The 13,286-nt window shown below is 35.0% G+C and overlaps 2 protein-coding genes across 6 annotated transcripts in view; one reads left to right on the forward strand and one right to left on the reverse strand.

Moving 5' to 3' along the window:
• Positions 1-5,679, reverse strand: part of LOC127866170 (annexin A4-like) — a 92,942-nt gene extending 87,263 nt beyond the window's left edge. Inside the window, exon 1 of one of the 3 annotated variants that reach the window (XM_052406583.1) lies at positions 5,515-5,679. The gene's annotated coding sequence lies outside the window, so the exon portion shown is untranslated. Of the gene's footprint in view, positions 1-5,328; positions 5,414-5,514 lie in introns of those variants that run through there. The other 2 variants (XM_052406586.1, XM_052406584.1) reach the window with 2 other exon arrangements.
• A 916-nt stretch (positions 5,680-6,595) lies between these two features.
• On the forward strand, positions 6,596-12,292 carry LOC127866171 (uncharacterized). 3 transcript variants are annotated; one of them, XM_052406589.1, is made up of 3 exons: positions 6,596-7,039; positions 11,427-11,468; positions 11,714-12,292. In XM_052406589.1, exons 1-3 carry the CDS (start codon positions 6,641-6,643, stop codon positions 11,759-11,761), a joined length of 489 nt encoding a protein of 162 aa, XP_052262549.1. In that variant the 5' UTR covers positions 6,596-6,640; the 3' UTR covers positions 11,762-12,292. The 3 variants fall into 3 exon arrangements, with proteins under 3 accessions (XP_052262549.1, XP_052262548.1, XP_052262547.1); XM_052406588.1 differs by having other exon boundaries at positions 6,597-7,031; XM_052406587.1 differs by having other exon boundaries at positions 6,598-7,031; positions 11,427-12,292.
• Positions 12,293-13,286: the final 994 nt, after the last annotated feature.

A 13,286-nucleotide genomic window follows, 5' to 3' on the forward strand; every position in this document is an offset into this window, starting at 1 on the left:
TCTTCAATATTGCAAAAGTATTGACTATTCATAAAATAAGCGATTTGGACCACAAATATTTGACCTCTGACCTTGAAGAATGACCTTGACCTTTCACCACTCAAAATGTGCAGCTCCATGAGATACACATGCATGTAAATATCAAGTTGCTATCTTCAATATTGCAAAAGTACTCATAAAATGAGCGATTTTGGCCACATATATTTGACCTCTGACCTTGAAGGATGACCTTGACCTTTCACCACTCAAAATGTGCAGCTCCATGAGATACACAATTATTACACATGCATGCCAAAGATCAAGTTGCTATCTTGAATATTGAAATACTGCAAAAGTGAACATTAAATTAGCGATTTTGACCCATATATTTGACCTTTGACCTTGAAGGATTACCTTGACCTTGAGCTTTCACCACTCAAAATGTGCAGCTCCATGAGATACATATGCATGCCAAATATCAAGTTGATATCTTCAATATTGCAAAAGTTATTGCAAATGTTAAAGTTGGCGCAAACAGACCAACAGACAGACCAACCAACCAACCAACCAACCAACAGACAGGGCAAAAACAATATGTCCCCCACTACTATAGTGGGGGACATAAAAAATATAGATTGAATTTAAAATGTAACTCTATTGAAAGTAAATTTACGATTTAAATAACTCAATACTATTTTTTTAATAATTGGTGCTTTTATTTAAATAACATATTAGTAATAATAAATGATGATTTACGACGGAATCAATGTAAGATCTTCAATTAAGTTTAATGCTATTAAAAAAAGGTTCTTGTAAAATATTGTAGACATGATTTATTTAAAATGATTTCAGTTTAAATATAAAGCGCAATTGTATTTTAGACCACCGAAAATCACTCAATTTCTCAATATATATATATATGAGGTAGTTTGCCAACATATAGTTCTGGCTACCATAACTTTGAATGTCGCTTTTTATGATTTTTGCAATGCGCAACTTTAAAGTCTGTCAATACTATAATAACTGTACGCTGAAGTTTCTTTAGCTAGCCAACATAATGAATATGTTGCCAAGCTCTTGCCACGTGAAGACCACCTCTTGTAAGAGCCAAATGTTGAATTTCATATTACATATTACAATACGTACACCATCAGGGGCCGAGCGCAGAATACGCTACACAAATTGTGGACATCTTTAAATTAAAGGTCAAATTCCGAGTGCGCTTTATATATAACAATGTTTTATTATTATTATTTCTTTGTGGTTGAGAAAAACACAAGAAAAAAACACAATATATAACATATAATACGTGTACGTAATTTATAAAAAGAAATATAATGATACGCGTTATGTTTTATAATTTTGTTAAGTGTGCGTGCCATTGAACGTAGAGTTAAGGGAAGAGATGCGAACTAAATTACACATAATTAAAAACTGATAAAAATGACATCTAACATAACGCCAGCAGACCCGAATGAATACACTGTGTATAAGCAACCTGCTGTGGTGATCCCTATCTTATCAGCTAAATACACAGGCACCTGGCTATTGTATTGGGATTTTTGGCCAAAATAACTGATTTCATTTTTTGCCTGAACAAATCCGTTGAATAAAAAAATACTAACTGATTAACTTTGTAATCCGTTTTATTTACCATATATTATAAATAAGACACATTTAAAACATGGATACAATATAATTATATAGGACATATTTGAATCATTTCATTTAAAAAAAAAGGGGCGTAGTCACATATAAATAAGATACATTTATGACAAACATGATTAAAGAAGGAAAATATATTGGATAAAATTATTATTATTTTTATCTGATACACGTTAATTAAGGTTTTTCCAACTAATTGTATAAAAACATATATTAAAAACAAAAAATCATGACCTAAAGATAAACTTTTAATATATAAATTACCTCCCTTGATTAGAATATTAATAGGTTGCAAGCCTTGACATTTAATATTAACACTTTGCAAACATCTCTAAATTGATAACATCAACTCCTTACATTTTAATCAGATAATATAATTAGTGCCAAACAACTCAATTAATGTACACGCTTATCGACTTAAGGTGCGATAATTCCTATTTATACCAATTTACAGAAACCTCCACGGCATTTACTATGTAAATCCAATTTACCGAACTTGTCATTTACCGAAACCTCCATAACTAGGCAAAAGTAAGTGGTGACAACTTTTTAAAACACAGAGGGAACCCTGATTCTTAACCTATCAATAGTGCTAAAATGAAAAATTTAAGTGTGTAAACTATAAAACATGCTCTTGAGCAAAATATGTAGATCTATTTAGAGAAAATAATTGAGGCTTCAGGGGTTTTAGCCTTATATAACAGAGGCTTATTAAAGGCTGCTTCCCAATTGAACATTTCTTTAAAATCATGCAGTTTTCCCAAAAATCCTAACTTCCACCAGCTTTTTCATTTCCCAAAGCAGCAATTTTATGGAGATTTTTTCCCAAAATGAGCAATTTCTTCCCATAATCCATAGGCTATAGGCCAGTTCATTGTTGTTGTTTTGATTCCTGATTTTCGCGCATGCGCAATGCACTGGTAGTCAAAAGCATTGCTTACATCTAACGCAAAGCATATGGATAACGAGACTTGTTTAGTCAATAAATCGGAAAGAAACTAAAAAAAACAACACCTAAATAATATTTAAAAAATATAATATTTAGTGCCAAAAGAATGCATTTACACATTTATTTGCATTTTAAAAGAACGCGTCATTAGCATCAAAGTAATTAAGATTGTCTGAAGACTGAACGACAGACAATTCGACACAACAAAGAGCTCTATGCATTAGCCATATAATTATTTGCAGAAAAGTTTCAATAAAAATAATGATACATCTAATTGTAAAATTATAATTATCAATTGCATGCGTAAACTAGAGTAATAAAAAATTAGTGATAGCTAGAATGTGTCAGTGTTTCATTGAAAATAAACGTACTACAAAGCCCTATTAAAAGCGAAGTTCATGACGGTATTTGCATGTAATTTTAATTTGGATGGGTGTTGTTAGAGAAAGACTTGAGGAATATTAACATTCAACTGAAAAACACAACCTCACATGATGCAACTTGAACTGTGTATTCATGTACAGCGAAAACTCGCTATTAAGACCACTTGTGGGACTTTTCAAAAGTGGTCTTAATAGCGAGGTGGTCTTAATTCTGAGTTTTCATGAATTTGATGGACATATAATTACAACAACGTAAATATTCACTGAACTTTTATCTGTTTGCATACAATATAACAGTCATCCGTTTATACATTGTATTTATACATTGTACAAAGATAGTATTTCAAGTTTTTCATTAAAGAAGTGTAAATACATGTATATGTACTTTTCATCAAGATCCTTGATGTTTACTTAACGAATGAGTCAATTGTCGTCTGCTTAGCATTTTGTCGAATAAAAGTCGAGATTTTCTTTTTAGAATAGCTTGAACCCGAGTCTTTCCAATGCCGAATAAATCGTCGTTGAGATTTCCCATCACTTGCGTCGATCAAATCAATCTTTTCTTTTAAACACAACTCTTTCCGTTTTCGCTTATCCATTTTGACTAACGAAATGGTATAAAAGTCGGTTTTTATATCCATCACGAACAAAACCGTGTTACTCAAATATCCTAACTGTTAAATTATTCGCCGTAATAAATCTTTAAAGTGTGTACCAAACAACTAACAATTTACCCATCAAAGACTCAATAATAATAATAGCTAATTGTCAATCAAGGGTTAAAAATTATAACAAGTGCCGAAAATCTAACACCTGTGTCGCAAATCGATGCCAAAAACCGTTGTCGTTAATTGTGGTTAATTGGGTCAGAATGGCTTCGTACACAAGCCCGATAGTACCACAACATCAGATCAAGTAAGGTGTGAAAATTACTGGTCGTTTGGCGGGTGTCAATTAAGAACAATATCGATAATTGGTACTGATTAAAGTGGTCGTAATAGCGGATTAGCGGGTTGGTCGGATTAGTGAGTGTAACGACCATTGAAATATAGAAGGAACAAATCGGGACTGAAAAATGGTGGTCGACTTAGCGAGTTAGTCGGAATACCGAGGTGGTCGTAAAGAGAGTTTTCACTGTATTTTGTAAACTCGTTACTAGTGATCGAGTATGAGTGAAAACTATCAAACATTTAACACACACACACACACAACATAATATATATACATATATAATACAATATATACATATTGTTTCATTATTATTTACCCCCATTGATGTCAAACGTAATTTCTTGTTTTTATGATGTATTTCGTGCATTGCCGTAACATTACATCTTCATACGGAATGACGTATTTATAATTAACCGATGCCCGCTAAATACGTTAAATATTTTTTATTTACATTGTATAATTCATAAATACTTTTTTTATATAAATAAAACGGGCTTGTATCTTTACCGTGTTCAATTTCCGATAATCTATAGACTTCAAATTTGTACAATAGGTACCGTAACATATCTAATTTAAGCAACTGTTAAGTATGTCGGCGATAAATTTATTCAACCAAATACCTATTTACTTAATACTACCAGAATGAAGACATGGTGGCATCATCAATTGCGTTTAATGACCAGACTGTCATATCTGCCACCTAGTGTGATTTATGACACCATGTTGTTAGTTAGGTCTGGACAATATCTGATCAAAACGAGATAATCGGATTAGGCAGAACAAAGGGGCAATTAAACACCGGAATACAAAGGCTTAAATGATTTTAAGATTGATACAATCAAATGAAAACTATTGCATTTTATTTAATTAAATGTTTATTTAATGTGTCAACATGTTAGTTTTCCTGGACCAGGGTAAAGGTCCCTGCCCAGACAAATACCATTATGGTAATTTGTTAATGTTTTTCATTTGGAATTGATCTATTTATTCATTGTGTTCAATCTTATTTGTTTCAGTAGCGAAGAACAACTTGTTGGCATGTTGAAAAATAAAATCTAAATATAATCGTTTAAATATAACCAATCACGCTCTATTTCTCCCCATTGATTGTATCTTTCTTTTGACTACCAATGTAGCCCGGATGTAAACACACAGGTGCGCGTGACGTCACTCATGAACTGGTCTATGGCCTTTTCCCAATGAAGCGACGAAAACCCCTGGGCTTACATGATTATTAGATGATTCACTTATTTAGTATAATGTAACCTAATGTAAATGAGGATGTAAATTACACAGAACTCTTATCAAATGGCATTCAATGACTCAATGCCATTCATTGGCAGCCTGAAATAATATTACAAATGATTGAAAATATCACAGTATCATCAATTTAGAACTAACATAAGTTATAAAACGGTCTATTCCGTTCCTTCTGCAGCCAGGATGCTGACAGTGACAGCCGAAACGAAACCAGTGACACAGACGGTTCTTACAGTTTCAAAAATGCCCCAAAGTGAAAAATACAAAACGGTTACACTATCACTTACTTTATCATTATTACCTCGAAAATATCAACAAAAAGCTTACCTGTCAGCGTCAATTGTAAATGTTTTATATTGATTTTGCAATTTCGAAATTAGTTCAGGAAATATCTGAGGAGTTATGCCCCTTTTACAGTATTATTATCACGAATATTTTTGTTGGTCACGTCTATTTGGATTTGAAAAAAGCAAAATAGCATGCATTGTGTCACACCGGTCTTATTGACCTGTGTGAATGCGCGCTAAGCATTGTGGGAAACGGACTTTTTTCCATCATGGCGTAGTGACGTCACCATCTATGTATAGAATGAAATAGCATGCCTTCATTCACAACTCCCTGATCCATCCATCCATCCCTCCATCCATCCATCCAAAGTCATATACAATATTTTATAGGTCTTTGATCCATCTATCAATCCACCCACCCACCCACCCATCCATCCATTTATCAAGCCAGCCGTACACACAACTCCTTTAACTATGCCTTACGGCGGTATTCTTGGATATGCGATACTACTTAGTCTAGTTTCAAACACATTCTAGAAATCATACATGTATTATTAACATTTAAAACGTTAGGCATCTATAAAGCACAAGCTTCAGGTGGGAAGGAGTAGCGTTTTTCAGGTGACCCTTCTAAGTAAATCCATACTAAGTATAGCAATTTCTTCTTTTTTGTTATTCATTTAGTCAAAGCAAATGCGTAGGTCTATCTTAAAGTACCTCTGTAAATGTTAAAATCATTTGTTAAAACTATGTGTTCAACTCTACAAAGACAAATATGAACTACTTTTCAAAACCCGTGCGCTCAAGTTTACAATTCGACCAATCATAAAAGAGGTGAAAGTTAACTTCGCTCAGAAATATATTTTTAAAAAGGTATAGTAACTTCGAACCTGGATAAATTTGCGTCATAAATTCAACATTTAATTCAAAATTAAAATTAGCCAAAACTTACAATACGAGCAAGTTTCCGTATTGCTAACATGGCATGGTACTTAATTATTATTATTGAATCATCAGAAGAAACAATAACATAACGATTCGGTACCGGTTTATTTTATGAACAACGTTGACGACATATTAACGTCATACAATCAAAGTCACGTGACGTAAGCAAACATGTAAATATAACTAGTAATTGACGTCGTTGCTAGGTAACTGAAAACCGGATGGCTATATATATCTGCTGTTTGAAAATGGGCTGTTTCAAAAAACTTGTTCCAAGATTTATGCGATTCTGCTTTGCTAGGAACGCAAACGCCGAACTTGCGTTCGACACAGACATCTGTTTGCCGGGTCACACTCTGTATTTTTCAATACCCGAAAGTCTTGCAAAGGATTTTTTCGCATGTGAACCAGAGGATGCCGCAATCGGACTGCGGGAGTACATGTTCTTGTACAAATTCGAGACCAAGAACTTGGTCGCAAAACCTGACGTGTCGTATAAATTCGCGACCTACTACCTTGGGGATGTGTCAATGAAGGGGTGGGTTCCAGATAACAAGAAATATAATGTATCGAGGAAACAGACGGGAAGAATGCAGCCATACATAATAGGAGGTAAGTTTGTAAGTCAGACGCATAGATCTTATGAATGAACATAATTTTACCTAAATGAAAAATGTTATGCATTTTCATCTGCAAATACAAAGGACCGAGTCTAACATTAATGTAATAACATTAATTGGCTGATTTTGTTATCGTAAATAAGTGCCTTTTAGTCAGATCGTGCATAATCGTTGGTACTCATATGTATATAACATGTTCATACGATTGGATAATTGTAAGTTAGGCCAACATTTATATATATATATATATATATATATATATATATATATGCATTGGATAGTCATACATTTCGTATGCTCACCGAAATCGGGGATCCTTTAGTCGCATTAAATTTTAAGGTATTCATGAAACTTTATATAAAACATTTCTATAGAATTTACATTCGCACATTTACAAGTCGCGCTTTTCAATTAATGTGTATGGACCCATGGTTTCATGCAGAATGTCAGGGCATGAGTTCACTTACATATCAGTATCATTGTGATCACTCAAATGAACCGTGGCAATGTACAAACTGTGGTGTATTTCATTTTAACTCTACTTTCTTTGATCACACAAAGTCTATGCAATCAGATCATTCATTATCACATGTCAGTACAGACAACTCATCCGTCCTTACATGTATGCAATCCCCAGGCTCTGGGCAGCAAGCACCCTTACACTGTAGCACACCAGTCAGTAAACAAACATGCATAACTACAAACTCTCAATCTATGAGACACAACAAATTACCAACTCACAAATCACAGTATGTACAGCACTTAAAAATTGTGACTGTAAACTGTCAGACTGTTAAGAAGAAAAATTTAGCTTTCCAATCTATGCTAGCTACTGTAAAACCTGATGTTGTTTTGTGTAATGAATCATGGCTCAAGCCTAAAATAAAAAATTCAAAAGTGTTTCCATCTGATAACGATGTTTACAGAAATGATCGAAAAGGCAGGACAGGAGGCGGGGTTTTTGTACTGGTTTCAAATAAGTTTAGAAGTCATGCTCCTGTGGAGGTAAAATCTTCATCTTAAGTTATTTGGGTAAATATAAAGCAAAATGGTAAAAAAGACCTGCTGGTCTGCAGTGCATACCGACCTGACAGGGATTTTACATGTATAGACGAGCTGGATCGTACCATCAGTCTGACTGATAAATTAAATAGTACAACCCTAATTGGGGGCGATTTTAACCTTGGGGAAATCAATTGGAAAAATAAAACTGTAGACTCTAATGCTTCACACCTAGAAGAATGTAACAAAATTTTAAACTTTGCAGATACTCATTCATTAGACCAAATAGTTGATGAACCAACAAGACTATCTAATACCACTAAGAAATGCCTTGACCTGTTTTTCTTGTCTAATCCTTCTTTAGCCGAAACAGTTAAGGTCATTCCAGGTTTTAGTGATTACTGCATCCCTTTTGTTGATATTTTATCTTCTGCTAGAATAAATCGGAATGAGAAACGGAAAATACTTCTGTTTGACAAGGCTAACTGGTCGGAAATAAAAAACTGGTTTAATAAATTTTATAGATGTAAACAATATTAGTGATATGAATGTCCAGCAGCTTTGGGACAAATTCAAAGTCTGTCTTAACACACTTGTTGAAAAATACATACCAACTAAAACTGTTTCTGGCAAGCAGCATCTACCATGGCTGAATTCTGACATTAAAAAGCTAATGAAAAAACGTGACCGGACTTATAGCAAAATGAAAAAGACTAAAAATTACACTTTACTTCTAAAAATTAAGAAGATCAGATCATCCATACAAAAGAAAATTCGTAACTCTTACTGGGACTACATGAACAACATAATATGTGATGAAACAGAACATAAACATGGGACAACTAAACGTTTTGGGGGTTTCATAAAAAGCTTAAAAAATGACTCCTGTGGTGTAGCACCTTTGAGGGATGATGGGGTCTTAAAATCTAACCCCAAGGAAAAAGCTGAAGTCTTAAGTAAACAATTTTCTTCTGTTTTTACTAATGACACAAACAGCTCATATCCAGATCTTAGTAATAGCCCGTATAAAAACATGCCATCAATTAATATTACGGTAAATGGTGTTAAGAAACTCCTACTCAAACTGAATCCTTACAAGGCCGCAGGGCCAGACGAAATCAAACCCAGAATCTTACGGGAATGTGCAAATGAAATTGCACCTATTTTTACAATTCTTTTTAACAAATCACTTATTTCTGGTACTGTCCCTTCTGACTGGTCCATGGCTTTTGTAGCTCCTATTTTAAAAAAAGGTGAAAAGTACCAAGCTAGTAATTATAGACCAGTCTCTTTAACATGTATTGCTTGTAAATTGCTGGAGCATATCGTTGTTAGTAACATCTTAGACCATCTTGACAACATTAATATCCTGGTGGACAACCAACATGGCTTTCGAGCCCGGCGGTCTTGCGAAACCCAACTTGTGGGCTTTATCCATGACTTAGCTTCTACCATGCAGAGAGACCAGATGGATGTTGCCATCATGGATTTTAGCAAAGCCTACGATGTTGTACACCACGGTAGATTGTTGCTGAAACTAGCCCATTATGGCATCACGGGCACTACACACTCTTGGATTAAAGCTTTTCTTGGTAACCGTACTCAACAGGTTGTTGTAGATAGGGCAACTTCCACCATGGCCCCTGTAATTTCTGGCGTACCCCAGGGATCAGTTCTTGGGCCTCTTCTGTTTCTGCTCTACATTAATGATCTACCTTCGTCTGTGAAGTCAAACGTCCGTCTATTTGCGGATTACTGTGTCATGTACAGATCCATAAAAACTTTGGCTGACACTATTCAGTTTCAGAGAGATCTAGATAGTCTATCATTGTGGGAGCTGAAATGGAAGATGTCTTTTAACATAGAAAAATGTCATATCATGCATGTTACGAGAAACCGTAAACCATTAAAAACAGCCTACACTCTTCAAAATCAACCTCTGTCTGTTGTAAACCAAGCCACCTATCTTGGCGTTGAAGTAAGCTCAACTTTAAACTGGTCACCTCACGTAAATAAAATTAGTAGTAAAGCAAGCCAGAGCTAAGGTTTCTTAAAACGAAACATTCATTCCTCTAAAATGGAAACTAAGGCAGCGGCATATAACAGCATTGTTAGACCATCCTTGGAATATTGCTCTAGTGTGTGTGACCCTTACCATCAGAAAGATATTGATAAAATTGAAAATGTTCAGCGTCAAGCTGCCAGATTTGTAACAAATAATTACAGCAAGACACCGGGCACGGTCACAAATATAATTAAGGATTTGAATTGGAATACCTTGCAATCAAGAAGACAACAAGCTAGACTCATTTTGTTCTATAAAATAGTACTTCATGTTGATGTCAATCCCCTTCACTATCTCACTCCATACATTAGACACTCACGCCATCACCATCACATGGCATACCAAATACCACCAAGTACAGCTGATTGCCACAAATTTTCTTTCTTTCCAAAAACAGTTGTACAGTGGAACACACTTCCATCTTATGTAGTCAGCGCTTTTACGATCCCTGGATTTAAATCAGTGCTGTCTACATCAGTGTTCCTTCCTTAGATCACATGATTCTGCTTTTATCCTGTTTTTAACTCGACTAATATTCTCACTACATGCACAGTTGTATATGTATATATTTAAGTCTTAAGGGCTTAAGGTGTTAGGTTTTGCACCTTTTTTATCACTGTTGATAGAATTTTCCTGAGTGGATTGAGTAACTCGGGAAACCTATCAAAGCTTTTTCTTTTTAACCCCCCACGCATGGCCATAATGTATCAGTATTGAACATAGCCATTATTATAAAAGAAGAAGAAAGAAGACGAAGGACTTATTTCCCATTAATTAATAATAATTCGATATTGTCAGGTCATTTACCAGTGATATTCGAGGTTGTTATTGACATTTCAATTTATTTTTTCCGCGCAAGACTTCGACCACTTTGATAACAATTTTAAAACGTGTATGCAGCACAAGCTGGGTATGCACATATTGTCACATCATTTTGTTCCAATACCAGGCCGATAACATGTCATTGGTATAGTCTGTTGACTATTAAATATAGATTCTATTTTATTGATCCCATGCCCGTATTAACTCATACGTTGCCAAAAACTCAATCAGTTGTAATAATATCATTGTAAGAAAATATTCTCACGTATAGACCACAAAGTGTAATTTAATCATGCACTTCTGCTGTGCACAATAAGGTCTCATCTGTGTAATGAATTAATTATCCGCTTTGCGACTAGGACTTCCTCTGTACGCTCCTTAAGACACGTTCTGGAATGTGTTTCAGTTGTCCTATGTAATATATACATTCATTCAATATACACATCGATGGTTATCCATAAACGATGGGGAAAATTTTACCAAATTCTTTAATTGCAGACACCTCTTCCGCCTCTTCATCCTCTTCATCGTGCTCCAACGATGTGGTACAGCGTTCCACTCACCAGACTCCCAAACAGATGTCCCTAACATGTGGTACAGCGTTCCACTCACCAGACTCCCAAACAGATGTCCCTAACATGTGGTACAGCGTTCCACTCACCAGACTCCCAAACAGATGTCCCTAACATGTGGTACAGCGTTCCACTCACCAGACTCCCAAACAGATGTCCCTAACATGTGGTACAGCGTTCCACTCACCAGACTCCCAAACAGATGTCCCTAACATGTGGTACAGCGTTCCACTCACCAGACTCCCAAACAGATGTCCCTAACATGTGGTACACCTCTAAAGCTGATCCGAGCACCAAGCCTCGTCGACATATCCATTTAAAACGTTGAATACATGCTATTTGGAAACAATACCTACTTCCTTTACCGAATGTGGGCCAAACGATGGTGTTAATAAGGAATACTGCCAGAACTTGCGACATGGGTGAATGACTGTTGCGAACCAGGGACCAACTACACAAATGAAATTATTTTTAGAACCGTACGCATATTGTAAAAAAACAGGTTGTATTATTGCCAAAGTAATATGATGTGAACGGATAGTGGTGTCAACAGAAAATGTTGTTATTGTCTTAATAACACGGGATGCCGAGAAATGACTTTATTTGACCAAAAGAACTTTTGGCTAAAAGGCTAAATGAATATTTTGATCACAGAGTATGTCATGAACACGAGATGTGCTCAAAGGAGAATGTCCTGCTCTGTACGCTGAACATAATCACATACTCATAATTATGTGGAAAATGTGACTGTGCAGCTAGCTCGGTTATTACGTAATAAACAAAAACAACCGTTTTCGTTTTTTAAATTCAAAGAAAATGGATGCGAAAGCATGCGTTTAATTATTTTGTCAAAGCACATTGTCTCTGAAACATATATTGTGATGTATTGATGTAATGAGTATCAGCCGAAAGCATGATTTGAACCCTGTACATAGTTAAACACGATGTAGTTGCAGCATCGACAATGCTCTGAATAACAACGCATTGATACTAATGGTTAAGTAATCACTAGTGCTGCGATTCATATGGCTTTTTCTGAATTTATGAACGACGACGTCTACTGTTGTTGCGCAGACAGCAGGACATTGCGGAGTCCACTTTGCAGATATTAACACTTGCGTGCTACGACGTGTTGTTCTTAAGCACGAATATGAAAAAATGTCTATGCATACTTGTTTTGAAATTAAAAACAAAACAACACTTGTGAGTATGTTCTGTTTAAAAGAAATTGAACAAATAAAGGGCCATTTAATTGAAGGGTTCAAAACACGTTATATGTGGAATATTCAAATACATGATACCTTTCTCAGTATAACTCGCCAACATTAACACATGGTACTCCTGAAATCTGTAAATATAAACTGGTACATGATTACATGCGTTTTGTATTCTTACTCGGGTTTTGTTTGTTTTTGTTTTCATGATTTATATGGAGCACCTCTACTCAAGATGCCGTGCTCTTTTTACCCATATTCGTGAACAACGGACAGAGTTAAGTTAATGGTATTGAGTTATATATTAAGTGACCTATTTAGTGACCTTGCCAAATTATTTATTGTACAACTACCTTAAAAATGGTGCAAGGAACGCTTTAAAATTACATATTAATACTCAAAATCAACGAATATTTCGCAAAATACATACATTGATTTAAAGAGATACAAAATGCTCGTTATTGTTTTTTGTGGTACAAGATATTCCAGTTTAGTTTCCCGAAACGATACTTATTCATACGACACACGAACACTTAACTTGGTAGATAAACATGTCTTTAATATAATCTCCC

Source organism: Dreissena polymorpha, chromosome 2 (genome assembly GCF_020536995.1).
Source record: "Dreissena polymorpha isolate Duluth1 chromosome 2, UMN_Dpol_1.0, whole genome shotgun sequence".
Classification (NCBI taxonomy): Eukaryota; Metazoa; Mollusca; class Bivalvia; order Myida; family Dreissenidae; genus Dreissena; species Dreissena polymorpha.